Consider the following 27,488-nt stretch of genomic DNA (forward strand, 5'->3'; position numbering starts at 1 on the left):
CGCACACCGGAAATGAGGACTAAGCTTCCACCCGATGCTTCACCCTAAGAAGGAGCCACGAACGCCCAAGAGCCTCCGGCGGTGGGTGGTCTCTACCTTGTGCTGGCGGTGGTCCTCACTGTCAACACCGAAGGCTCAGGAACAGCTGGGGCGTCCTCTGCACACGAACATCTCTACCAGGTGGCTCTAGCCTCCACGCACAGACTCCCTGGGTGCGTCCAGCCCACAGGCCTTGGCTCCGCCCCTTTCCACAGGGCCCCTCGGTGAGTCCAGCCCACAGGCCTCGGCTCCACCCCTTCCCACAGTGCCCCTCGGTGAGTCCAGCCCACAGGCCTCGGCTCCACCCCTTCCCACAGTGCCCCTCGGTGAGTCCAGCCCACAGACCGTGGCCCCACCCCCTCCCACTTCCCCTACTTTGCGTGTTTTGTGATTTACCTTTTCTTCGTTTTGACACTGGTTCGCAGGTGTTTTACCGTTTTCCCCAAATCTAACACTAACCTGTGGACACCCTCTACTTCTGTAGCTATGACCTTATCCGTTCCGGGAGCTTCTTGCACCACAGAGAAGATGTCTCCGTGGGACCCTACACAGCGCATGCTTCTGTTCAATTCTCCGGCTCAGTTCCTGCGATCAGGGGCACCCAAGTGGCTTCGGGACCTAGCTCGGAGCAGGCACTCAGGAGCCAAAAAGGAGCTGGTAGAAAGGGGTTTCAGGCTAGCACAGGGTATGGACCCTTGTGTCTTGGATTCTTTCTCAAGTGTATTTCTTTAGTCCTGTTAATGACTGTTACCAGGATCTCAGTGCTGCCCAGGACCCCCCAGGGACATGTAACTCTCTCCGTCTGAATGAACAGGCACACGTGATAAGGTGTGACTGCCCAGGCTCCAGGAGAAAGGGGGACACAGCTCCCATCTTGCCCTCGCTCTGTCCTGGGGGGCTCACACCTGCCACTAACTGCCATGTGGTTGGAAGTTCAGGCCACGTGGACAGACACGGTTAGGAGCTCCAGATCCAGCACCAGCCAGGGCCCTGCTGTGTCCAACTACCCCGAAGGAACTGAAGGACACTGAAGGAACTTCTATCCCGGCTAATGCCAATGGGGACCGAGACAAGCCTTCTGAGGGCCCTTGTTCACACTGCAGATGGTGAACACGGCGAACGTGAGGATATGAAGCCAATGCATGTGGGGAGGCTTGTCACACAGCAATAGGTAGCCACCTTTGAGCAAGTCACATTCCCTCAGCTGGGGCTCATTCCCTACATGGGAAAGGCTGGAGCAGAACATGATCCCCGAGTCCTCCCTTTGCCCTGATTGCCAGTGATCCCACACAGGTACACACGATAGCCTCCCCTTACGGGGCTGCTGTGCCAAGGCAGGGAGCCCAAATCAGTGCGGTTCATCCCCACCAGACACAGGAGGAGAACAGCAAAGGAGGAACGTGGCCTCGCTATGGTTCCCTTTCCTGCGTGGGGGTGAGGGTGCGGATATCGTTATGGGTAGAATCCTGTTCCCCCAAATATGTTATGTGGAGTCCTGACCCCCAGGACTTCAGAACGTGGCCTGATTTGGGAATCGCATCTTTATTGAGGTCACCATGTTAAAATGAGGTTCTTAGGGTGGGACTGGTGCCCTTACTGAAGGGGAACAGGGACCCAGATAGAGTTGCACAGACAGACGGCCCGGCCAGCACTCAGGACTGGAGGGAAGCATCTGTGAGCTGAGGAACAGTGCGGACCGATGGCCCCACCAGAATGGGCAAGAATGGGGTCCCTATAGGTTTCAGAGGGGGTGTGGCCCCATGACACCTGGTGCCTGACATGGCTCCAGACCCTCAGGCACACGCTTCTGCTGCCATGCTGTTCCAGACGCTTCCTCACGAATGACCACAGACGGCCAAACTCACACACAGGTGGGGCTGAGCCCCAAGGTGGCTGTGCTGGCAGGAGGCAGGACACACACCTGTGTCTCCAGACCCTGGTCAGAGCTCGGGCCTGGGGCCAAGTCTCTAACAGCTCTGCTGGGCTGCACAGTGCGCACCGCTGACAACCCACCCAGGCAGGTGCGCGGGTCACTGGTGTCTGGTGTCCGGAGAATCATGCGACCGCCACCACTTCAATCCTCCACCCACTTCTCAGAAGGCTCGTTCCTGGAACCCAGCCACAGATCTGTGTTGACACACTGCCCGCAGCTGCTGCTCCCCACTAGGCACATCTGAGGGTTGCAATAGAGAACTCACCGCCGGCAACCCCGACACTTTCTGCCACCGGGCCCCCTGCCGGAAGGCCTCTGTCAGCCCCCTCCGGCATGCACCTCGTTGGCTCGGCCACGTGGGCTGTAATGATGGCGAGTGAGTGACTCACAGAGCATCTGCCCTGAGACCCGCTCCTCTACCTGAGATAGGCCGGCGGACCCACCTCGGCCAGCCGCACAGGCGCTGAAACGTGAGAGTGGACAGAGGCCCTTCGAGCCGCTGGGGTCTATCCTCCGACAGCATCTCTGACCCTCTGCCTCACCCTGCTCGGTCTCCTGGGACCTTCACGCCAAGGTCCTACCAGTCAACCCTCCCTGTCCCCTCTGCCTGCCTGGACTGTCCCCTCCTCTGCCTGACTTTCCCCTCTGCCTGGACTGTCCCCTGCGCATACGGTTCCCCCTCTGCCTGGACCGTCTCCCCTCTGCCTGGACTGTCCCCTATGTCTAGACTACCCCTTCTCTGCCTGGACTGTCCCCCCCTCTGCCTCGACTGCCCCTCCTCTGCCTGAACTGTCCCCTGTGCCTAGAATGTCCTTCCTCTGCCTGGACTGTCCCTTCCGCCCTGTCCCCCTCTCCCACAGCCAGCTCTTCCTCATCACTGTGAAATTTACTAAAGGAAACTTCACTTAAAAGGCATCAGGAGGCCAGCAGGTAGAGTTCAGACGCCACCACTGTCCTCAAGGGCAGACCCAACAGGGACCTCGCACTTGAATCCTACTTTAGCTGCTACTTTGTTTCCCCAGGAGGAAGGACAGTTTCCTCCCCCACCACCCCTGCCACAACCCAGCCAATGAGACGCTCACAACTCAGCAGTGAGAAGCCACTACGTTTGGAGCCCCCCGGTTTATTCCAAAGGACTTCTTATGTGTGTGAGGAGCTTGCCAGCGCCCCCTTCTATAAAAGAGAGTTCCTCCCCTTTGCTCTCCAGACTGGTCTGTGATTTGGCTATAGCTTGTATGTCCCAAGCTGCATTTCCAGGCTATTCCCAAATAAACCCATTTTTGTTGGTAAAATAGCTGGAAGTTTTATTTTTAGGGTTAATACCACTCAGCACTCCACCATGGGTACCACCGAATGGCCCTTCCTGACCACGCAGTCCCCATCACATCCCCTCCACAGTTGAACTCCTATCACGTATGTCCTGCTGGTGTATTATACACGGCACGCATCTATCTTATTCACTGGAGTACATCTATCTTACTCACTGGAAGTGTTCCAGTGAATAAGACAGATGAATCTTATTCTTCCAGTGAATACCCTATCCTAGGATAGCGCCCGGCACGCAGCAGGAAATAAATGCATGTTGAAAGTATGAATGAATATGAATGCACTGGCCCTCTGTAAACCCCACAGGCTGCTGCTCAGACACCACCAGCTAGGGACTTTTTCCTTTCTTTCTGTTTTTCTTTCCTGTGACTAACTTGCTTACCTCCAGGCTTCTAGAAAAAAAGCTCTTCATTAAGGGCCATGCAAGAATTAACCGACAGAATGGATCACCGCCAAAGCCATGAGTAAGGTGCAAGAAACCTACAGTCTGACGTTCCAAGAACCACCACGTGCCAAACGCGATGCCTGTTTGCCACAACTTTGGGCCAGGGCTACCAGAAGCACAATCGCAAAGCAAGAAAAGTTCGGGCAGGACCCACCTTTACTAGCTCTACTTTTCTAAACAGCACGTCTCCAACCAACTGGCTCGCACACACACTCTCTCTTCCGGGGATCAAAGTTCCAGGTGAGTCACCTCCTACCTGTGTCCGATGCCAGATCACAGATGCCCTGGAATGGCCCAGCTTGTTCCGGCACGGTCCTTTATCGTAATGGATCAGGAGGAAGTCATCCTGGGAAGAGGAGAGAGAGCAGGGTGGATGGCAGGTTCCTCGAAGTTCAGCGAGTGAGTCCTGCCTGGGCCAAAGTAAGTGGGGGACAGGGGCGCGGGGTGGGGGGCACAGAGAAAGGGCTCACACCCACAGCACCGGGCTGCCTCCTGGGGACCTCCCTCCTCCATTCTCTCCCTGTGGCCTCCCCAACGGGACGTGGCCTCGGGCACTAGAGGGAGCCCTGCCCCAGATCTCTGGCTTTTGCAGGGGAGAGGCTCTCAGTGCAGTGGGGCTTGTGAACAAGTAGGTCAGAGGCCCCAGCTACTCCGCCAGCCACTCCCCGGCCTAGCTGTGTTTGATGCCCCCAGAGCTCGGCTGCCTTTACATCCTCCGGCCGCCCGCCCGGCAGGATTACCCCCGGATTAGATGATTCTCTTGATCTCCGGTTCATCCTCCTCCATTAGTGCCGGGCTTCCCACCTGGGAAGTGCGGCTTCCTTTCAGCTCAGACCACGAAAACCTACTCATTCCTCAGCAGCAAGCAGCTCGGGAACCATCTGCCGCCTCCAATTCCTCCAGATGTCTGAAGTGAGTTCTGACCCACGGAAACATCCTGTTCCTGCCTCCCTCCGGGCCCTCTCACCTCTCACCCTCACCTCCCGTCTGATCGCTGTCAGGTTCTTGGGATGGGGACCCTCAGCCGGGGACAGTCTCTAACTATGTTCGGGGCTCAGCGCTCGGCCCCCAAATCCCGAGCCCGCGCCAAGTGAGCAGGAAGGGGCTTTGCACACAAAACCCTCCGCTCCCCCAACGCCAGCAGGAAATGCCGTTTCTCTCCTGTTGAACACGAAAAACGACAGCCCAGTAAACAGTGCAGAGGAGGGGCCCAGGGCCGCGTGCTCATTTAACTGGGGGTGTAAGCAGCCGGCCTCCCCCTGAGAAAGGGATGAATGAGCACAGGGCCTCTCCGAGACCCGGAAGTCACTCTTCCGCGAGCCCCGCGGAGCCGGACATCGGCCGTGTGCCCGGCCCTTAAACCCAGCTCTGTCGGAACCGGACTGGGCAGCCGCCGTCCCCGGGCCCTCGGCTCATCCTGAGAGCAACGCTGGCAGAAAATCTGGGGCTTTTCCGGGCCACCCTCGCAGTGCCAGAATGTACACCCACAATCAACAGACCCTGGCTTTTCTGGGGCAGCAGCAAGAAGCTTCTGCGGGAGTTGCCGTCCCAGCCTGCGGCTCCTGCCTCAGGGCCTCTACCGGTCCCCGCGACTGTGGAAGGAAGCCTAGGTACACGTGGACACAAAGCTGCTTCCAGCCGGTGCTTCATCTGCTGTGAAGCTACTCCTGACGGCGTCTGTCCACCGCGAACCCCCCGCGCTTCCTTGAACTCTGAATTACGCCCTCCTTCATCCTGATATTAACTTACTCATACACTGAAATTAATGTTTCATTGCTATGTCTCATTTCCCCGGATGGACTATCATAAGGCCTTGTACCGGAGGCTCCTGAGCAGCTTTTGAATTTGTTTTCTGAAATACAAAAAAAAAAAAAAAAAGCGGGGAGGTGGGGTGGGGTGGGCAGGGCGATCACTAGCTCCTCAAGATCATGGACTCCGCCAGCCTCCTGGAGACAGCCTCCACCCCAGCCTCTGCTCAGAGGAGTCCAGTGGAGCCTGGACACTGGGGGCCAGCTTCCGGAACAGAATGAAAAGCTTGTTCAAATAGGTCCTTTCTTACACCTGACAAAAGCACTCGAAGATGCTTTTACAAAACACACATGATTTCATTGTGATGTTAAGCTTCCTGGCGAAGCCCTGGGGCAGAACCCCCCACCCCCACCCCAGGCCCTGCCAGGAATCCAGGTGTATTTTTGTGGGAGGCCAACATTTCCCTTACTATCATTCAGGGAAGTTTCATTGAGCCCCTGGCTGGAAACAGAAACAATGGCGCATGAGCAGAAAGCTGCAATCATGGAGAGATTCAAGAATAAAACTAAATCCCCCCCCCCCCCAGGCCTTTTGTGTCAAATTCGGGCTTGCACCAGTGGGTTCTCCCCCCAAACTGTTGTCTTTTAGAGACTGAAAGATCAAAGAGTAGAAACCATTAAATCTTCCCGGATTCCCCTTGAGAAAAGGAAGTACAATAAAACCTTGGATTGCAAGTAACTTGTTCTGGGAGCATCCCACGAAGACGAGCACACGTTTCTAATAAACTTTAACTTGATAAAGCAGAGATGTCTTCCAATAGGAGACCTACGCGATGCCGAACGTCACGTGATCACAACTGAGCCAATGGTTCTTGAAATTCACTCTGATCTACAAATGCTTTGGATTACAAGCATGTTTCCAGAACAAATTCTGCTCGCAAACTAATTCCAACTCCCACAGACAGAATGCGTGTAGTAAATCAAATGAGTTTGGGGAGCCTGGGTGGCTCAGTTGGTTAAGCGGCCGACGTTGGCTCAGGTCATGATCTCACAGTTTGAGTTCGAGCCCCACGTCGGGCTCTGTGCTGAAAGCTCGGAGCCTGGAGCCTGCTTCTGATTCTGTCTCCCTCTCTCTCTAGCTCTCCCTTGTTTGTGCTCTGTCTCTGTCTTTCAAAAATGAATGAATGTTAAAAAAATTTTTTAAATAAAATGGGTTTGTAGAACAAATTGCACAGGGTGGGCCATGTAACAATTACTTCAATAAAAACTATCCCCCCAAAAAATAAAAGGAAGAGAGTACATGTGTCCCTTTCAACTGTGTGGCGATGGCGGGGAGCAGGGGGAGCACGACGTGCACACCAGTGAGGGTCCGGGCCAGGTGCAGAGAGGAGAATAAGGCCCACAATGGAAGGAAGCAGCCTGATGTGATTTATAACTCCTCGACGTGTACATGTGCAAGAGGCTGTCTCGGGTGGAGAAGTTCCCGAGATGAGAAAGACCAGTAAAGTGCACTCCTGTCTTAGAAGCACTCCTGGCTTCCAGCCACGTGCTCATGCACTCCTCTTAAATCATGGTTATTGTCCCTGATAAATGGCCCCAGGGCAGACTCGCTTTCCTTGAGAATCTGCTTTCTAAGCCACAGGGTCATTTTTCAGCAGCTCTTCCTTTACAGAGACTAACAGGAAGCACTTGGCCAGGAGGATGATGACTTTCAAGGTGGAAACGGGCAGAGCCGTTCCTCTGTCATCAGTTCAGGCAGAGCCAGGAGGGTCCAGGCCTTCTGCACAGGGTGGTGGAACCCGGGCCTCAGAACAGAGTCGGACAGACAGAAAGACAGACAGACGGGGTGTTTCTCCAGGGACCAGAGCAGAGCCAACAGCTTTGTGTTCAACGGAGACCATTCCCTTTCTTGCAACTTCATCAAGGCAGCACAGTGATCTCCCCTCCCCACCCCCAACCGAAACTAAACCTGTTGTCAGCTCCTTTTCAATCCGTCCCTAGAAAAGTCTCCCAGGAGATTTGCTAACATGTAACACAACTGGCATTTCCCTTCCTTTCCCCTGTAGGAAAAGTTGCAAGGAGTGGCAAATTGCAGACCAGATACTAGATGATAATATCAGAATTTAAAAATCAGATTTCCCCCCAAATTGGATTATGGTAAAAATGCAAAATTATAGGCATAACGTAGAGAAAGGCCACATATAATTTTATATACATACATTTGTAAGAACTTTAAGGCCCCAAGGACTTTGCAGCACTTGAGACATCCTTCTAACATCTCTCCCCACCACGCAAGGTCATAGAACAACTTGTTTGGATCTACGCTAAAGAAGATTAACCTTGCCAAACCGATTTATGAAACTTGCCTAGGATGAGAAAAGGAAGCCTCCAGGATAGAAAACAGGTGATGACTCACTGAGACTTGTTCAGCTACACACGGTTCTGCTGTACATTTCATAACTGAAAGTTAATAAAGGAACAGAAGCCTTTTCCAAAAAACAACACAAAAGAAGCAATCTAATATTTTTAAAGATGGCGCTTAGGTTACAGATCTGTTACCTTCTTTAAGATTCCATCTCAAATATGCATGTATATTCCTGACAATCTGTAGGCCCGTCCTGAGGACGACAGGCAAACTCTCAAGGTCACTGACCACTCTCATGTAGCCCCTGAGAGGGACACTCACCCAGACCAGCAGAGTGATATCAGAGTTAGGGTAGCAGGGGCAGGCTGTGGGCAAATGAACTCCTAGCGATGGAAAGCAGGGGTGTGTGGCAACCCCTCCTCTCTTTCATTAGTTTTAAAAGAGTTGCACACAGTCATCCTTGCTGTCCAGGACATACATACACAAACACACAGGACACGGGACTTGATTTGCTTGGACTGTCACTGATCGTAATGATTTTAACAGATGATCATTTCTGGTACTTAATGAGTTTTTTTGTTAATTTTTTTAACGTTTTATTTATTTTTGAGACAGAGACAGAGCATGAGCAGGGGAGGGGCAGAGAGAGAGGGAGACACAGAATCCGAAGCAGGCTCCAGGCTCCGAGCTGTCAGCACAGAGACCAACGCGGGGCTTGAACTCATGGAGTGTGAGACCATGACCTGAGCTGAAGGCAGACGCTCAACTGACTGAGCCACCCAGGCGCCCCTTAATTATAGTTTTAAAAACCTATGTACAGGGGCACCTGGGTGGCTCAGTGGGTTGAGTGGCCAACTCTTGGTTTCGGCTCAGGTCCTGATATTGTGGTTCATGATTTCGCACCCTGAGTCGGGCTCTGAGCTGACAGTGTAGAGCCTGCTTAGGATTCTCTCTCCTTCGGTCTCCCCATCTCTGCCCCTCTGCACACGCCCTCTCTCTCAAAATAAATAAAATTAAAAAAATAAATAAATAAAAACCTATGTACAAATAAACTCTTGTAAAACTAAAGTCAGAATGTCATCATTTTGGCAAGATGCCCAATCTCCTCATATGGTTGAAGAAGAACATCGAACTGAAATTAGTATCCTTTGAGTCTGGCCTTGAAGCTCCAGAGAAAACCAGGTGCTTCGAAAGGGGAGGGTTGTGTGCTCTCGGTGGGGTCTTAGCACGTGCAGACCTACTGGGGTACAGAGTGCTCGGGACACATTCAGCACAGGGCACACTTGGGAGAAGGTGGCCATATGAGGCTAGAAACTTCCATTCTGCCAGATGGCACAGAGTGTATGTTTTTCTGCCCTGTGGGTGACAGAAGGTCACTGAACTGTGCCACTGCCAACATGTTCCCCAGTGCCCTGCCTCTGTTTACCCTTCCTATTCCACTAACACTCCTGCTTTGGCCTGCGTGTTTGCATCCTCCCCTCCCCCTCAAATTCATACACTGAAGCCTGAATCCCCCACATGATGGTGTCCGAAGGTGGCATCTTTGGGAGGTGATTAGGTTCAGATGAGGTCACAAGACGGGTGGGTGCCCCAGGATGGGGTCAGTGCCCTTATTCAATGAGGAGACACCAATCTGTCTCTCTGCTACGTGAGGACACAGTGAGAAGGCGGCCGTCCATAAACCAGGAGGAGGGCTCTCTTTCCTCTCTGGGCACGAAGGGAGGTCAAGAGCCAGGAACCGAATCTGCTACTGGACTCCAGAATCAATGCCTGTTGTTCCAGCGCCCACTCTCTGGTGTTCAGTTACAGCAGACTGAGCCCAGATGGTCCCCGCAGACAAAACCAAAGACCTTGAGACCCCGCCCCCCACCTGCCCAGGCTCAATCCAAGGCTAAGCCGCCCTTTTGCTTCTGGAACCCCTGCACGAATTGCCATCTTCTGGCACCACTGCACTGGGGGAATTAATATTTTCCGAAGCACAGAAAAACATCTGATAATGTTCTTTCAGCTTCCCCCGGGCACACTCTCTAAGCTCCTCAGGGCAGCAGGTGGGTTTCGCACCCAGAGGCTCTACTCACGTCCAGAGACTCGAGGCAGTACCAGCAGAAGGCATGCTTGCAGTTCTTACACATCATCTGTGCGCACCCTTCGTCCCGCTCGATGTACACCTTGCACTTGGGGCACCGCTTGATGGGCGCGTCGTCCTCCTCCAGTTTGAAAGCAGAGCTGCGGGAGAGAGTCTGTCAGTGATCCACTCAGCGGGGCCCGGGAAGGGGAGGGGAGGGGAGAGGCGTGGGCAGGGCCAGGCTGTAAGCTCTAGTTCAGCCAGAGGGGACGAGGCCCCTTCTCTTTTTTTTAATTTTGTTTTAATATGAAATTTATTGTCAAATTGGTTCCCATACAACATCCAGTGCTCATCCCAACAGGTGCCCCCAGCGATGCCCATCACCCGCCCCCCCTGCTTATCAGATGTTACAGAGTGAAACCGATGAAGCTAACCCTCCAAAAAACAATCACCAAAGAAACTGTGGGTCAGCCAGTTGGGTTCAGCGGGGGAGGAAAAAGCAGTGTCAGGAGGCATTCACGTTTAGATATGTGTAGACAAACAAAAGAAATTATGGCAGGGCGCCTGGGTGGATCAGTCCTTAAGCACCCGACTTCGGCTCAGGTCCTGATCTCACGGTTCGTGGGTTTGAGCCCCGCGTCGGGCTCTGTGCTGACAGCTCAGAGCCTGGAACCTGCCTTGGATTCTGTGTCTCCCTCTCTCTCTGTCCCTCCCCCATTTGCTCTCTCTTGCTCTCAAAAATAAATAAACATTAAAACTTAAAAAACAAATCTTTCTCTCTCTCCCCCACTCGCTCTCTCTCAAATAAAATAAAACGTTAAAAATAAATACATAAAATTATAAAAAAAAAAAAAAGAGAGAAACTATGGCAAAGGCCTATAATGACGGTGTCTGTGTAATGGGATTATGGTCAAATTGTATGTTCCTTATTCATGTATCTGTATAATTTCCAAAGGATTGATGACAATTTTTATACACTTTGCTATTATCAGAAAAAACGGTTACAGATACATGATCATCGTTTAGTTAGATCTACTGGGCCTGTCTTGACAGAATCGCTTTCCTGGGAAGTCCGGTTGTCCTGAGGGGCTGGGGAGTCAGGTGGTTAGCCTGAGGGGCTGCAGGCCTGGGGTCACGTGCTGGCTCTCTGCAGACAAGCTCTCTGGGGTCACGTGCGGTGTAAGAGCCGCTCCAGGCCTCAGCCCTCCCAGCGCACGCATGCTAGACAGTGACGCGTGACAGGAGCCCAGCGTAGCACCGAGCATGGGTGAAGTGACCGATACATGACAGCAACCATTCTATGCTAATAAAGACATGACACAGATGCGTCGGTGTGACGGTCCGTCCCACGCTATTAAATTGAAAGGGAAGGCTAAACAAACATGCATGGAAACATCTGGAAGGATAAATGGTTAACTGCTACAAGAAGTTATCACGGGTCATGGCAACACGTTTGCCGCATTAGCTGAACCTGCTACATCAGACCAACACCGCCAGGGGAAAAATGATCTGCCCCTGGGACCAAGCAACCCTTCCAGAACCCCATGCGTTCATGAGCATACGTTCACTGAGAGTGGGCAAATTCTGGCATTTTGGGTGCGTTCTGGCTGGCGGATCTTCCACAGGCATCACAGTAAATGCAACGATCAAAAACGGTTTGACTTCAGTAGAGCTAATCTGATGATCAGTGGAGGCTCCTCGTCCGTGAGGCCTGGACTCCAGCTGAACGCGGTTCTGTTCTGTTCACTAGCAGGTGACCAGGGAGGACATGCTGGGAGGAGGCAGGCTGTCGGTGAGGAGCCCCGGGTCTAGAGACGCGTGAGTCCCGGCCCTGCCACTCGGGTATCACCAGTGTTAGTGTCCCCCTTCCACCACTAGAAACGAGGCTGGTGCCTCCCCATCGGAGGCTGTTGTGGAGCTTGAAAGGGTCTCCGTGCGTGTAGTACATTCACACGGAACCCGGCACAGGGGTAGCAAGGCCCGCAGTAGGTGGCAGTGCTTGTTAAGCTGTCACCGAAAGATGACACTGTCTGTGGCTCAAACTCTTCTCTAAAGGGAAGGCAAAACGCCCTGCAGGCTGGTTGCACACGTGACTTAGAATGAACCAGGGCGGTCACGGTCACAGGCACGGGCGAGGTAACCCTGCGGGAGCCTCCGGCAGGACTGGACACGACGCGAGCCGGCCGCTCCTGAACGTGAATCTGGTTTCTGCAGAGAGCCAAAAAGTCACCAGATCCGTGACTGAGGCCGGCTATCAGCTTAGATAACACCGTTTCAGTTTGAAAGCCGGCAGTGACCTTCACGTCATGAAAACCAATCTTCTCACATGATTCATGAACGGGGAGGGGGCGTAACATCAGTGGAGAGTGAAGACCCTCTCTCAGGGAGACTTTTTAAAACGGAAACAGTTAGGGGTGCCGGGGCGGGGTGGGGGGGGGGCTCGGTCAGTTGTGCGTCCAGCTCTTGATTTCGGCTCAGGTCATGATCTCACAGTTCATGAGATCGAGCCCGCACTGCACTGGGCTCTGTGCTGACAACACAGAAACTGCTTGGGATTCTCTCTCTCCCTCTCTGCCCTTCCCCTCTCCTGCTCGTTCTCTCTCCAAATAAATAAACATTAAAAAAAAAGATAGAGGCGCCTGGGTGGCTCGGTCAGTTGAGCCACTGACTCTTGGTTTCGGCTCAAGTCATGATCTCACAGGTCTGGGGATCGAGTCCCAAGTTGGTCTCTGTGCTGACAGTATGGAGCCTGCTTGGGATACTCTCTCTCTGCCCCTCCCCTGCTCAAGCTCAGTCTCTCTCTCTGTCTCTCAAAATAAATAAAAATAAACTAAAAAAAAAAAAAAATGGAAACAGTTAAAATATGTAAGCTCTGGTGTGTTGTGGCATGTATAGAAATTTACACGGTACGGACAATGGTTTTCAAACACATTTTGGCATTTGAATTATATCTCAAATTACTATTAATGACAACTCTCACCAGAAATTCAAAGTTATGAAGGCAGATAGGAGCCCTCGACAGCTTCCTCATGATCTGCACGTTCTGATGTGTTTATGCGCTTATTTTTTTTTTAAGTTTATTCATTTGAGAGAGAGACAGATAAAGCTGGGGAGGGGCAGAGAGAGGGAGAGAGAATCCCAAGCAGGCTCCATGCCCCCAGCATAGAGCCCGATGAGGGGCTCGAGCCCTCGAACCTTGAGATTGAGGAGAAAAAAAAAGGCAAGAGAAACGTAGCTTAGATTAAATCTCCTTACAACTCACAGCCCACAGATAGAGCTGAAACATGCAGGTTCCTTGAGTCAGGCCAAGGAACTCATGGCTGCCTCACTTCCTTAATGTTTTTGTTTTACTAAAGACTAAAAGTAACCTTATCTTAACAGCAGCTACTCCAAGGTCCTGAAAGCCTTGCTTTCAAATTCCTTAGAGACTTACGCCATCCCTCACCCCAACCTCAAAGTATATAATCAGTCACTCCTCACAACCCCAGTGCAGCTCTGTCTGTCCACGGTCCTGTCCCCTCACCTTTTCGCACCAAAGACATCTCAAGAATTCTTTCTTAGCCGTTCGCTCAAGAACCCCATCAAGATCACGACCTGAGCTGAAATCTAGAGTCTAGAGTCGGACGCTTACCCATCTAAGCCACCCAGGCGCCCACGCATGTTCTGATGTCTTTAAGGGGTAGACAGGCCAACACAGCCGCTGACACCGGTCAAGCGGTGAAGGGAACGGGGGAAACAACCCTACCGCAATGAAAACAGCTGAGTGTACCTCAGTTACAAACGCCACCTGCCATCAGCCCCAGGACCAGCGAGCAAGAGGGTGTGGTCAGGACTTCGCAGGCTAAAGACAGCACAAACCCCCTTCTAAAGAGCCGGCTGCTTCTGGGCTCCAGCGACTGCCAGGAATTGGGGATGCAGGATGGCTCAGTGTGGCTCCGCGAGCCAGAAATTCAGATTTTTTACGTGACATCTTTTGATGTTTACGTTTCCGCAAAATGAGACTGGTGAATTTGGATCTAAATTTCCCTGTGCCATTTTTTTTTTTTTACTATGCAAAATGTGATATTTTTCACTTTTGTTTTTGTTCTTTGCGAGGTGTACAATGTGATGATTTAATACACGTGTACAGGGTGCAATGGCTGTCGCCCTCTCCAATGACCTGAAGAGACCAGAACATCACAGGTGAAGAAATACTAAGTCATCAGGCTCCCAACACTCACCAGCTTCAATCTGAAGGTTCTACGCTTAAGAAACATCACAATCACGGCTGGGTCCCTCCTCCACCCCACCCAGGATGGGGCATCAACTCTTTCTCACTCCTGATTTTCCTTCTTAACAGAATGTAGAAACCCACTCACTTACTGAGTTTCTCTCTCTCTCTCTTTTTTTAATTTTTTAAAACATTTATTTCTTTATTTTGAGAGAGAGAAACAGAGAGACAGAATCCCAAGCCTGACGCGGGCTCCATCCCAGGAACCTTGAGATCATGACCTGAGCTGAAGTCAAGAATTGGATGCTTAACCGATCTACCCAGGTGCCCTGGGTGTTTTCTTTTAAACAGGTAACCGGGTTGCCCACCCGCCTCCTCCTTACCTGGTCCCCACCCTGGACACTCAGCTCTCCCAGCGATGTGCACTCTGACCACACAGAAGTGTGTTTCTTCTTGCAAAGTTACGAAACATTAAGAACCTAAAATACGAGGTAAGTGACTCGTTCGAGCATTTGAGTGCCTGCTGTATATGCCTAGGTCTGCGGCGACGAGAGTTCAAACCAACACAGGCTGTGATGTCAGGAGCTCAGCCTCGTGGAGGAATCGGCCACGTAAACGGATGCCCCAGGGCACAGTCTGGCTGGCCTTGTAATCCAGGCAGGCCAATCTCCAGTGGGGGCACAGAGGGTGGGGTCACCAGCCCCGCCCTGGGAGCTGGGCAGCCTGACAAAGGACGGACCTGAGCCGTGCCTTCCAGGGTGGCGAGTCGACTCCAGGTAAAGGAGGAGGGTGGCGAAGGGGCATCCAGACACAGGCGCAAACGTGCAGACTCGGGAGAGGAGGGCTGTGCCCGAGGGACAAGAAACAGTAGGTTCTTTGTGCAGGTGGAGCTTCGAGGAGCGGGGGCGGGGCAGCAGAACAGGGAGAAGAAAACGGGGAGCAGCTGGTGACCACACGTTCGGGTGGATGGGGGGAGTCCCTCCGTCAAGAACGCAGCCTCAGCAGGCACAGGGCCCACGTTGTCTCGGTAAGCCATCTGTGCCACAGACCTTGCAGGCCAAAAATAGCTGAATATTACCAATTTCTTGTGATTCAGCCTCCTTAACTTCAAGGCACACACACTGATGCCACAGGGCCCACCTGATGGTCCGGCGGAGGGCCCGGCCCGCGGGCGGAAGGGCCTAGACACAGTCCTGCCGCCCCCTCCGCCAGGCAGACGTAACCTCTTGGTCTCGGGCACCTGGGAACCTCTTTTTGGGGATGCGTCTGGTACTTATAACCACGGCCACCTACTCTGGTTCCCGTTCCTGCCCCCATTCCTGATCCCGTTCCCGTTCCTGACAACGGAGTGTCGGGAAAACTTCAGGTATCACGGGTCATAAAGCCCGCAGTGACAGGCGTTTGTCACGCGTCTGTCTTTCTGGAGAGGCAGAGTGCGGTTTGTGTCCTACAAACTTTACAGAGCCACTGCTTTGCTCGCTACCCGACATGTAATCGGTTCTCAAAAATAGTCAGCCGGGGCGCCTGGGTGGCTCAGTCAGTTAAGCATCTAACTCTTGATTTCAGCTCGGGTCATGATCTCATGGTCCGTGAGTTCCAGCCCACATCCGGCTCTGAGCTGACAGCATGGAACCTGCTTGGGATTCTCTCTCCCTCTCCTTGTCTCTTTACCCCTCCCCCACTTGCGCGCGCGCGCGCGCGCGCGCGCGCGCGCGCTCTCTCTCTCTCTCTCTCTCTCTCAAAATAAATAAACAAAAAAAAAAAATCAACCAACCAACCATCCTGGGTTTAAATGAGGCTGAGGAACGGGGCACCTGGGCGGCTCAGTCGGTTGGGCATCCGCCTTCAGTTCAGGTCATGATCTCGCGGTTTGTGAGTTCGAGCCCCGCGTCAGGCTCTGCGCTGACAGCTCGGAGCCTGGAGCCTGCTTCCGATTCTGTGTCTCCCTCTCTCGCTGCCCCTCCCCTACCCCTGTTCTGTCTCTCTTTCTCAATAATAAATAAACGTTAAAAAAAATTATAAATGAGGCTGAAGAGGAAGAGACGGATCCAGATGGCGGTCGGATCTTCCAGAGACACATTTCGGGAGTCGTGTTCTTCCCTTCCCCCCAGCCCCCAGCCCCCAGCCCCGGCCCGTGCCTTCCACGGCCGCCCGTGAGGAATGTACCTGGTCTCTCCGGGAAGGAAAGTGATGGGCATGGTCTCCGGGCAGCCCTGGCCGGGATGCCAGCTGGCTTTGCAGGCAGAGCAGAATTCCACGTCACAGGCCTTGCACCGCACCAGCTGGGGTGTCTGCAGCCCCATGTCCTGGAGCTGGCACACGGCCTGGCAGGTGGAAGTAGGGCACCAGGTCCGACAGGGGTCCAGCAGCACCTCTAGCGCAAGGACAAAAACAGCCACGTCAGAGTCCGCACACGAAGGATCTCATGGTATGTTCGGACTGAGGGATCTCGTCAGCGCAGGGCTGTGGGTCTGTAACGGGGTGGGAACGTCCGGACCACGTCGTCTGACATCCTATGCCCTTCGTGATCGGGTGCCCGTCTGGTTCTTTCTCCTCCCCTCCAGACACTCCCTGCTTATGACCCCCCCGCGCCCCCCCGCCCCACACAAAACACACTCAGAGTCCTTTAGAGATGCTGCTGTCTGAACCCGGGTGGTACCCGGGATGCCCCTGCCTGCGTTACATCCAGGAAGCCTTGCCCGACGGCGGGGCAGGACTTTCTCCGAGTGCCCACAGGCCACGGTTCAGGCAGGCCTTCTGCCCCCTCGTCTGCCTTCCCAGGATACAGTTCTCTAAAGTCAGGCCCGTGTCTTCAGTCTTGCAGCCTCACCACCTTGCCTCGGGCGAGGCGCGCAGCGGGCGCTCGGACGATGCCCAGTAAGGGGGACAGAGAGAGAGGAGGGAAGGAACGTGGCCAAATTCTTCTCCACAAACGGCCCGTTTGCCCAAGGCTGCCGCCCTTCCCAGATTTCAGTCTAAGCCGTGGGCTAACTACTGTGTGAAAGGGCCGGGTTTCCCATCCAAGTGGAGCCCAAACTGCTAAGAAGCCCCACTAAGGGAAGTTAGGGAGGAAGCGCGTTTTGAAAAACAGGATACCCTGACGTTCCCACTCATCCGTGTCCCGGTGCAGAACTGGCAAGTCTTTAAATCATCAGTCCCGAGCTGCCCCTGCCTCGTGAACCTGGTCATTCATCTCATTCAGCGCTTGTCTGGGGTGACACTGAATCCTCAGTGACGGGCAGCAGCCAGGACCCGACAGGAAACCGCACAGAATGCGAAGTCTCTTCCAGAAAGCTATCGCGGGCCAAAGGATTACGGACTATTTTCAAAGGCCCTCAAGTAGGCCACTGGTTTCTAAGCTTTCCAGCAGTTGCTCTGGGGAAGTAACCCGAGACCGCCGAATTTTGCCAGGGAAACTTGGAAGGCAATGAAAGGCACTTGCAAGTTTCCTGGCCGTGTGACCCACCGACGGCCAGGGTGGGTGAAGCTCACCTGCGTGGAAAACGGGATCTGTGTGCACTAGGGATCTACCACAGCCTGGGGGGCTGGACGTGGGCTGGACGTGTGCCCAGACTTCACCTACACGGGCCGCCCCGGGACACACGTAGGCGGTGCCACGTTCCCCAATGAAACAGGGAAGCCGGATTCAGCCCTCTAGGAATAAGCTGCGTCAGGTACAACCCTGAAGACTGTCTTCTATTCTGGGAACTGGCAAACGTTTTCTGCAGAGGAGTAGACAGTGAGTATTTTGGTCTTGGAGGGTCATGCGGTCTCTCTCCAAGCACTCAGCTCTGCTCCTGGGGCACAAAAGCAGCCATGTGGATCTGTAAATGAGGGTTCCAATAAAGCTTTATTTATAACGCCAGGCCATGGGCCCGGCCCCTCTGGCCAGCTGGCCATGGCTGGCCCACTCCTGCTCAAATGCAAGTCCTCCCCTGACCTGTTTTTCTGAAGGAGGAGTTAATCGGGGGGCAGGAAACCATCACATTGGTAGGTCTAGGGGAAGATTTAGTAGAACCTATTAATATACAGGAACTCTGGAATCCAGGAAAAAGTGCTGCTTTTTAACCGATTTCTGTTAGAGTAATGAAAAATCTTTATGATGTTCCTAATTGTGAGTGAATGAGTAAAATCAGCTCTTCTCATCAGTTGAGTTTCAGGGTTTGCTTTTTTAGGAAAGTTTGTGGCCGTCAGATCCCAGGTGGTGTCTCCAAGGCACATGTGTGCGGAGCCAGCCTAAGCTGATGGGATGGGAGAAAGGAGGAGGGAGCGAAGGCCCCACGGAGGTCCCCCCTGGGGAATTAAAGCTAGGCAGGTGACCCCTCGGCCCTCCCCCTGCCCGGCCTGATTCACGTCCTCATGTTTCTACACGGCTCTCTGCCTTGGGTGCTCGTGAGTGTGTTAGGGGAGCCCAGCTCCACCCCAACTAGATTCCGGGGTCCCCTACGGGCACGGCCCCTGAGGGAGGGCGACGCAGGATGGGGGCCCCCAGCACAGCAACCCCCACGTGACACGCAGAGAAATCCTCAGCCTGTTCTGTTTTCTTTCCAGATGGACCCCGTGGTTAGTGCTGATCTGAGAGCTTCGGTGAACACGCTGCCCTTATGCAGACCCCTCTGGTTCCCAGGACCCTCCTGCCCCTTCCTCTACTCTGGCTTCAGGGAGGGGCTGGCTCCCCACGCCGCCGGTGACCCCTCCTCATGCACCTATGGCTGTGCCCCATCCCCCCTCGCCCAGCAAACGGAGCTACAAGCCAGCCTCGTCCTCAAAGGCCCAATTCTATCATGGAGTGCAGGGTGAGCAGATCCAGTTAAAGTTTCCATGGCAATGACTTAAATTTTGAGACTTTTGTCCTCGTGGAGCTGTGACAGGCTCTCCCCTGTCCCCTGGGGAGAGATTCCCTATCAGAGAAGCAAAGGGCAAATAATCTGTCCCATCTGCCAAATGCAAACATCCTTCCCCTGCTGCCAGGGCACCACAAAACCTGTGAATATGGCCCCAGGGTTTTTGACTTGGACTTCTATTAATATTCCTCTCTTCACCCCCACTCCTGAATTTTGCCAGCTGGTGTAGAAGACAGGAATCGATCAATAAGAAAATCCACTGGGAAACACCAGAGCGCTATTCTTTTCAGGACGCATGTAGGTATACACATCTAGACCTGTCGATCACATACACGTATATATAAAGTACGTTACACATGTTGTATCTTGTATGTGTTATATCCAATATTTTATAGAGACATTTCTATGTATAGCATATATTGTCAAACAAGGCAAGCAGCATATTTTTTGGCATACCAGAAGAAACCAATCTCAGCTCCCATCTCCCAAAGATACATGAATAACAGATTAGGGGCGCTTGGGTGGCTCAGTCGGTTGAGTGACTGACTTTGGCTCAGGTCATGATCTCACAGTTTGTGAGTTCAAGCCCCGCGTCAGGCTCTGTGAGGACAGCTCAGAGCCCGGAGCCTGCTTCGGATTCTGTCTCTCTCTCTCCTCTCTCTCTCTCTCTCTCTCTCTCTGCCCCTCCCCTGCTCGCACTCTTGTCTCTCAAAAATAAACAAACGTTAAAAATATTTTAAAAAATAGATTAATGAAGCAGGTCCCTAATTGCTCTGTCTATAAAAAGCCCAAGACTTTTTAAAAAGGCGCTTTTCTTTTTTAAACATGGTTTTCTCTGAGAAGCACACTACAAGAGGGGGCGTGCCTGGCGTCCCGTCCCTCACTAACACGGGCTTTCACGGCACCGCTGGCCAGGCTGGCCAACTGGCTACGACACAGGGGCAGTGAGTTCCATCCTGTGGGGATCCCTGGCTCTGGTCAGGTCTGATGACTGATGGGTGAGCCCAGCAAGTCGGTTCATCTCTCCAGGCTCTATTCTTGCTTAAAGCACCGACACAATGCTGGACAAGATGCCCCTCCAGCATGCATCTGACCTGCACGCGGCTGTCAGACGAACCCGGGAGGCTGCAGGCCCTGTCTCTGGGTGGCAGGGACTTTGGGACAGAGGAACACGCAAACAAGCACCAGCAGCCTGGCCTGGCGGAGCTCAAACAGGAGCACAGGTACAGCGTCGTGGGGCATGCGAGCGAGGGAGTCTCCCAGAGAGCCTACCTCCACCAGCCTCTGGAGGCTTCCAGATGGGCAAGGGAGCACTCGGGAGGAAAAAAACAGAGGCGCCCGCATGGCTCAGTCAGTTAAGCGTCTGACTCGGTTTCAGCTCAAGTCATGACCTCACGGTTTGGGAGTTCGAGCCCTGCGTTGGGCTCTGTGCTAACAGTGTGGAGCCTGCTTGGGATTCTCTCTCTCCCTCTCTCTCTCTCTCTCTCTGCCCCTACTCCACTCGTGCTCTCTCTCTCAAAATAAATGAATAAACTTTAAGAAAGAAAAAGAAAGAAAGAAAGAAAGAAAGAAAGAAAGAAAGAAAGAAAGAAAGAAAGAGGGAGGGAGGGAAGGAAGGAGGGGGAGGGAGGGAGGGAGGGAGGGGGAGGGAGGGAGGGAGGGAGGAAGGAAGGAAGGAAGGAAGGAAGGAAGGAAGGAAGGAAGGAAAACAAGCCCCACAGCCTCCGGCTTGTCAGAAACCCAACTGGAGGAGTGGCGGAGATCAGATTAAAATCAGGGTTGCTAGACTTGAAATTAATAAAACATGCTGTGTCAACCACACTTCAATTAAACAAGAGAGAGCAGAGCGATCAAGGCTGTTATATCAGATGAGTCATTCTAAGACCCAATGGAGACAATGTCTGCAACTTAAAGCCACCACAGAACTGTTCAGTAACTAACTGTTGTCAGAAGATCTGGGAACTGGGTTTTCTTCCAGGGTATCCTCCCTGGCTGCATTTCAAAAGGACAGAACAGGCTGAAACTTGCTCTATGATCATACCTCAAAACTTGTTCAGTGCACTAACTAGAAGTAACAGCTTTACTTTTAGCTCTGACATCTTGTTTTTTAAGTTTATTTATTTGTTTTGAGAGAGAGAGAGTGAGTAAGACAGGCTGAGAAGGGCAGCAAGAGACAGAGAGAGAGGGGGGAGAGGGGGAGAGAGAATCCCCAGCAGGCTCCACGATGTCACCAGAGAGCCTGACACAGGGCTCAAACTCACCAACATGAGATGAAGACCTGAGTTGAATTCAGACGCTTAACTGACTGAACCCCCAGGCATCCGTCCCTCCTTTAGCTCTGACATCTTAATGCTTCATTCAGAAGGGTCTTTGGTCATACTGAGTCTGAGTTCACTTGGTGTTTTTGTGACTTTTCACATAATGCTAGCAAAATGTTCTAAAGTCATGGGTTTGAGAGATTCCATTAAGCTAAGTCAAGCTGGCTTCCTTTTTATGCAAAGTTTTTATAAGAAAAAGTCTTTGACTAAACCAAAGCACTGGAAATTACAAAGTATTTGAAAGAACAAAGTCAAAATTATTAGGTAGGAAAATTTATCCAGCTGCATTTTTAAATTAAATTCCAGGCCAGGAAAGTTAATTCTCTTGTAACCCAAATAACTGCCAGTTTCTGTCAGGATTCTCTCCAGAAAATATTTTCAGGAGAGCCTGAAAGTCTCAGAAATCCGAATTCATCAATTTTATAGCTCCACATACTGACTCTTGTATCACATGGCATTACATTTAAGCTGTAAACCACCCCAAACTAAATGATATATGGCATTTAAATAAACAGGCTCTTGAAAACAATTTCAATGCCATCAAAATCCTGTTTGATTTTATTTTTTTTAAGTTGGCCACACACTGCCTTTTTTTGTTTTCCAGAAGTAAGCCTCTAAAAGAAATGCAACTATCTTTAGCATTTCTTAAGGAAAAAAGAAGGGGGGGGGGAAGGGGAGAAGGAGAAGGAGAAAGAGAAGAGGACTTGGGTGACTCAGTTTGTTGAGTGTCCAACTTCAGCTCAGGTCATGCTCTCATGGTTTGCGAGTTCGAGCCCTGCATTGGGCTGTCTGCTGTCAGCCCAGAGCCTGCTTCGGATCTTCTGTCCCCTCTCTCTCTGCTCCTGCCTGGCTCAGGCTCGCTCTCTTACTCTTGTGCACTCTCTCTCTCTCCCAAAAATAAACATGGGGGAAAAAAAGAAAAGAAAAAACTTTCCACATTCAGCTAAGCTGGGAATCTCTTGATACTTTGCTCTGGTCCATTCTGCCTTCCATTCCCATCTTGATGGTGTTTCCCAGGGTTGTGTCTCAGTCGTGAGCGCCCGATGCAGACCGGGCTCTGGGTACCAGACCGGGAAGAGGGGAGGGCATGCTCAGACCATTCCAACCTGAGCTGAGGTCAGAGTTCGGATGCGTTATCTACACAGTGAAGTTTTGCGTAAGGAGCATCACCTACCCACATCTGTTATTCTGCTCCTTTTCAGAGGAGCCCAAGGTCCAGGACATATATGCAAATGAAGGCAAATGGAATTGATGGACTCTTTAGAACATCATCTGATGACCCTGGCACACTTCAGAGAGCAAAGCTAAAGACCAGTCCTGGATGTCCAACCCGTGTGAACGCTTTGCGATGGCCACCTCGAAAATGACGCCATCGCTGCTCTGCACATGCCACACCGTGCTCCTGGAGAACCCCGAGGTCTACGGCAGGTCTGGCTCCCACCACGAGGGCTGTGCAGGGCCCTCTGGGGGCCTGAGGGGGATCTGGTCCACACCGCGCCCCACCCACTAGAGGTGGAAATCAGGCGAGCTAGTTAGTCTCTGGGGTGTCCTGTTCACACATGACGACAACCAGCAGGGCTGTCCGGACACTTACTGAGACCAGGGACTCAGCATCAGGTGCACAGTGAATGTGGAGGACCAGGGTGCTTTCCTGTCTGGATGGCAGTCATCATAACTCACCTATGCTTGGTCTCAGAACTTCCTTGTGTGCCTTTGGATCTTTTAAATTCTGCATAGGTCCCAGAATTTGGTCCTCAAACTATTAGTCCTAACCCGGCTGAAGAATAACAACACCCTGTGAGGGTGAAATCTCTTTAGAACACCCCCTAAGGCCAAATCCCTGTAAACGAGTTATGTTTCATGAATCCTTCTTATGACCAAATGACCTTATGACCCAACAACAGTCCTTCCAACTGTGAGCTCTGCAGAGAATTCAAGGTGACAAATTTCACAGAGTGCCTGAGTGGTTCAGCTGGTCAAGCGTCCATCCGACTTTGACTTTGGCTCAGGTCATGGTCTCACGGTTTGTGAGATCAAGCCTCACGTCGGGCTCTGTGCTGTCAGCAAGAAGCCTGCTTGGGATTCTCTCTCGCCCTGTCTCCCTGCCCCTCCCCCAGCTTGCACGTACTCTCTGTCAAAAATAAACATTAAAAAAAATTTTTTTGAGAGTGACAAATTTCAGAAATCCAATTAAATGGACTCTCTCACTGTGGTAGCCAAATGATGCGTAATCCTATCCGCCAGAAGCGCTCTCCCCGCTGAGTTACCTTTCTTCTATCACAGGAATCATCACCGGCTAATATGCTAGGCCACCTACCTCTTTCAAATTGTAGCTTTTTATATCTTTGCATAATTTCAGCCGCCACCATGCACTCGATCTAGAAAGAAAAAAAAAATACAAACAAGAAGTGTAACAAGCCGACGGCTAGACTATGATACCAGGTCAGCCTAAACCGAACCCACGGCACCCGCAAAGCCAACCAAGCAGGGCACAGTTGCACGCGTTAAAAACCGGATTTGTTCGGGGCTCGTGCCTCGTCCTCCTGCAGGTGGCCTTGCTTAGGGCAGGCGGCATCGGGGCAACTGATCGCAGTTTCCAATCCTTCTTTGATCAAGAGCTCGACATACTGTTTCAGGCACTGAAAAGAAAAAAAATCAGAGAAGTATCTGTAAACATCTTTACTTCCTTAAGGGAGAAAACTCAGCAGGTGCAGAAGAGGTGATGAATCGAGCACGTTGTTCCCTTACGGTTTCGTATTTTCTCTGGGTCGCCCAAAGCAACCACCGAATGAGAGGTTTTATTCCCTCGAGTACAGATGGGGCGCCCCCTGTGCCATGCTGGTCACAGAACTGAGGCTGCAGGTGGGACCCCTGCACACGACCTCAGCAAACACCAAGCCAGTGAGTCTAACAGGAGGAGGAAGGTCGGGAAGGAATATTTCTCAAATACATATTAGACATCGGGCACCAGACTCAATCCTTTATACTGCATTGTTTCATGTACTCCTTAGAACATTTTTTTAAATCTTTATTTATTTTTGAGAGAGAGAGAGAGTGTGTGTGTGTGTGTGCACAGGGGAGGGAGAGACAGAGGAGGAGACACAGAATCTGAGGCAGGTCAGAATCTGAGCTGTCAGTACAGAGGCCGATGCGGGGCTCGAATGTACAGACCATGAGATCATGACCCAAGCTGAAGTTGGACGTTACCCGAATGAGCTACCCAGGCGCCCCTACTCCTTAGAACACTCATACAGGACAGGCATGACTGTCCCATATTTCAGGTGTGAACACTGAGTCACCAAAGGAACTTGCCAGCTTACCCAGATAGCCAGGGCAGAGCCCAGATTCAAGCCCAGCCTATCTCGACTCAGAAATGCCCCCACGCTCCCCCTTAGGACCCTCTGCTGATCCTTACTCACTGACACCCCGCTTACTCAGTGATAACTTACTACAACCTCACCTATGGGGTGGACTGTTGCAAAGTCTCAGGTCAGTCAAACAGAAAAAGCGGGGGGCACAGCAGGGTTCTAGCGAGGATGATGAGGGTGTACCCCGTGCCGATTTACTCCTGCTTCAGTCTACCAGCCTGGGAAGCCCACACTCCCCTGCAAAGCACATTATAAAGCCCAATTAAAAGAAAAAACATGGGGGCGCCTGGGTGGCTCAGTTGGTTCAGCATCTGACTCTTGATTTCAGCACAGGACATGATCTCCCGGATTGTGGGATCGAGCCCCGAGTCAGGCTCTGTGCTGACAGTTCAGAGCCTGCTAGGGATTCCCTCTCTCCCTCTCCTTCTCTCTCTCTCTCTCTCAAAGTAAATAAATAAACATAGAAAGAAAGGAAGAAAGAAAGAAAGAAAGAAAGAAAGAAAGAAAGAACAAAGAAACAAGGAAAGAAAGAAAGAAAGAAAGAAAGAAAGAAAGAAAGAAAGAGGAAGGAAGGAAGGAAGAGAGAAAGAGAAAGAAATAGAGAAAAAGAAAAAGAGAGAGAAAAGAATAAGAAAGACAGAGAGAAAGAAAGAAAGAGAAAGGAAGAAAGAAAAAGGAAGGAAGGAAGGAAGAAAGAGAGAGAGAGAAAAAAAGAGAGAAAGAAGGAAAAGGAAAGAAAGAAAAAAGAAAAGAAAAGAAAAGAAAAGAAAAGAAAAGAAAAGAAAAGAAAAGAAAAGAAAAAAGAAAACAAAAGATATAGGCTTCCCCAATAAGCTCACTACCAAAAGTAAACAGAGACAGACTTTGAAGAGCTCAGAGAAGAACTCAGAGTACTAAACCTGGGGCCATTAAGTGAAGAGAAACCAGTGTAAAAATGACAACAGCATATCCTCAAATCAACTTGCGATCACAGCCCAGTTCAATATTTGGGGTTCATGAGGCCAACACCACTGTTATAATAACACTATTAAAAGTAATAGTGATTCATCGAGAAAAGCCCATAAGCTATGTTTCCCAAGCCTCCACTTCCCCCCAGACGTGTTCTGCATTTCCCTAGAAGGATGCGTGGTCATTGCTAATGGGTGTGCCTCAACTGTCCCTATGCCCAGGCTAAGTCTTCCTCTCCTCCTACCAGCCTTGTTTTCCCGACCTGCACTTTGGGGCGCTTTAGCCCACCTCCTGGTGGAGCTGTAAGAACTTCACGCAAGAGAATCCAGAAGACCGTGTGGAAAGCAGCGTATGCCTGATTATGTAAAGAATAATTTGATGTAAACGGGTAATTTCCACCGTCGTAGCATATCAGGATACGTCATCCACGACAGACCCCAGGTAGCAATTTCTCTTAAAAATACCAATCAAGGTCATCCTCGGAAGGAGCCATTCCCCGGAGCCTCCCTCCAGAGCGCTAAACAGAACGCGTGGCTTCACCTGTCACCTGCCACGCTGGTGCCCAGACCCCGGCCCCGAGTTCAGCCTGCCCTCCTCTGTCCTGCCCGGGCCCCCCGTGAGTGCAGTCGCTCCGAACGTCTGTCACTCACAGACCACAGACAGTTTACCGGCACGACGGCTGGGAAGAGAGCTCCCGGAGAACCAGGTGTGGATGAGCCCCGCAACGAGGCACAGGGTGGTCCCGGGGGTCCACTCATCGGAACCAACATCACAAGCGGGGGAACGGCAGAGGAAGAGGGAGCAGTCACACGGAGCCTCCGGTGGGCCCGGGCCCCGTCGCAGCAGCTGCTCGGGGAAACGGCAATGTCGCGGCACGGCGGCCACGACCCTCGCAGCAATGGTGTGTTTACAGCCAGGACGAACGTGGAATGTCCTGTTTACGGCTCGTGCCACACGCGGAGGGAGAAAGACTGCAGGCTTTTGGAGCCAGACAGACCCATGGAATCCTTGTAGGCAGAGGCCACGGCCGGGCTCCTTGGCGGGTTCGGGCCGCAGCTCCCTCAGCCATAAAATAGGGATGCCCCGCTTGCTGGGCTCTGGGGACTGAAAGAAAGAACGTCAAAGCGCCCGACACAATTCCTGGTATGCGGCCCGAGCCAAGCAAACAGCGACTGCCGTTTCCTTCGCTTTGTCTACCTGTGCGTGTTTCCTACAGTCACGGGCATAAAAACAAACTAAAACCGTAGCCACAAGAGGATTCGTTTACGGTTTATAATCAGTTTGTCTTGGGGCGCCGGGGTGGCGCCGTCGGCCAAGCGACCGACTTCGGCTCAGGTCATGCTCTCACGGGCCCTGCGTCGGGCTCTGTGCTGATGGCTCGGAGCCTGGAGCCTGCTTCCGATTCTGTGTCTCCTTCTCTCTCTGCCCCGCCCCCGCGCATGCTCTGTCTCTGATTCTCTCTCTCTCAAAAATAAATAAAAACATTAAAAAAAAACACAACAGACTTTGCATGGAGCAACGATGAGTGTGTCACGTCTGGCTGGGAGCGAACATCCCCGGCCCCTCAGATGCATCTGTGCTGTTTGCAAAATGATTATAACGAGTACGCTCTGGGAGCATCAATTTGTTTACTACATAAAGAGAGATGATCTAAGTGTCTGACCAACCATCCACTGAAAACAAGCCCGGTCTTCTTCCAGAGACTCAGTGGGTCATGACTCACAAGTCATGGTTTTCAATTTAATAGCTAAAAGATGTCTTAAAAGACACACACAAAAATGGGCAGAGAAGCTCAGTAAACTACGCAGTACAAAAGCAGATATCAATGGACTTCCTGCTATCATATTAATTATAGCTCCCAGTGATCAAAGGTCTTCAC

At 51.9% G+C, this 27,488-nt stretch overlaps 1 protein-coding gene across 19 annotated transcripts in view; it reads right to left on the minus strand.

Moving 5' to 3' along the window:
- The window catches only part of RNF144A (ring finger protein 144A), a 364,490-nt gene that overhangs the window by 252,363 nt on the left and 84,639 nt on the right, over positions 1-27,488 (minus strand). For 14 of the 19 annotated variants that reach the window (XM_053201270.1, XM_027077810.2, XM_053201282.1 and 11 more), the window contains 5 exons: positions 23,828-23,932; positions 23,611-23,671; positions 16,298-16,505; positions 9,935-10,082; positions 4,000-4,089 (listed from right to left, as the gene is read on the minus strand). In XM_053201270.1, coding sequence (XP_053057245.1) covers positions 4,000-4,089; positions 9,935-10,082; positions 16,298-16,505; positions 23,611-23,671; positions 23,828-23,932 — 612 coding nt within the window. Of the gene's footprint in view, positions 1-96; positions 3,268-3,999; positions 4,090-9,934; positions 10,083-16,297; positions 16,506-23,610; positions 23,672-23,827; positions 23,933-27,488 lie in introns of all 19 variants that reach the window. The other 5 variants (XR_008289712.1, XR_008289709.1, XR_008289711.1 and 2 more) reach the window with 1 other exon arrangement.

This window comes from Acinonyx jubatus, chromosome A3, assembly GCF_027475565.1.
Source record: "Acinonyx jubatus isolate Ajub_Pintada_27869175 chromosome A3, VMU_Ajub_asm_v1.0, whole genome shotgun sequence".
NCBI classification, from domain to species: domain Eukaryota; kingdom Metazoa; phylum Chordata; class Mammalia; order Carnivora; family Felidae; genus Acinonyx; species Acinonyx jubatus.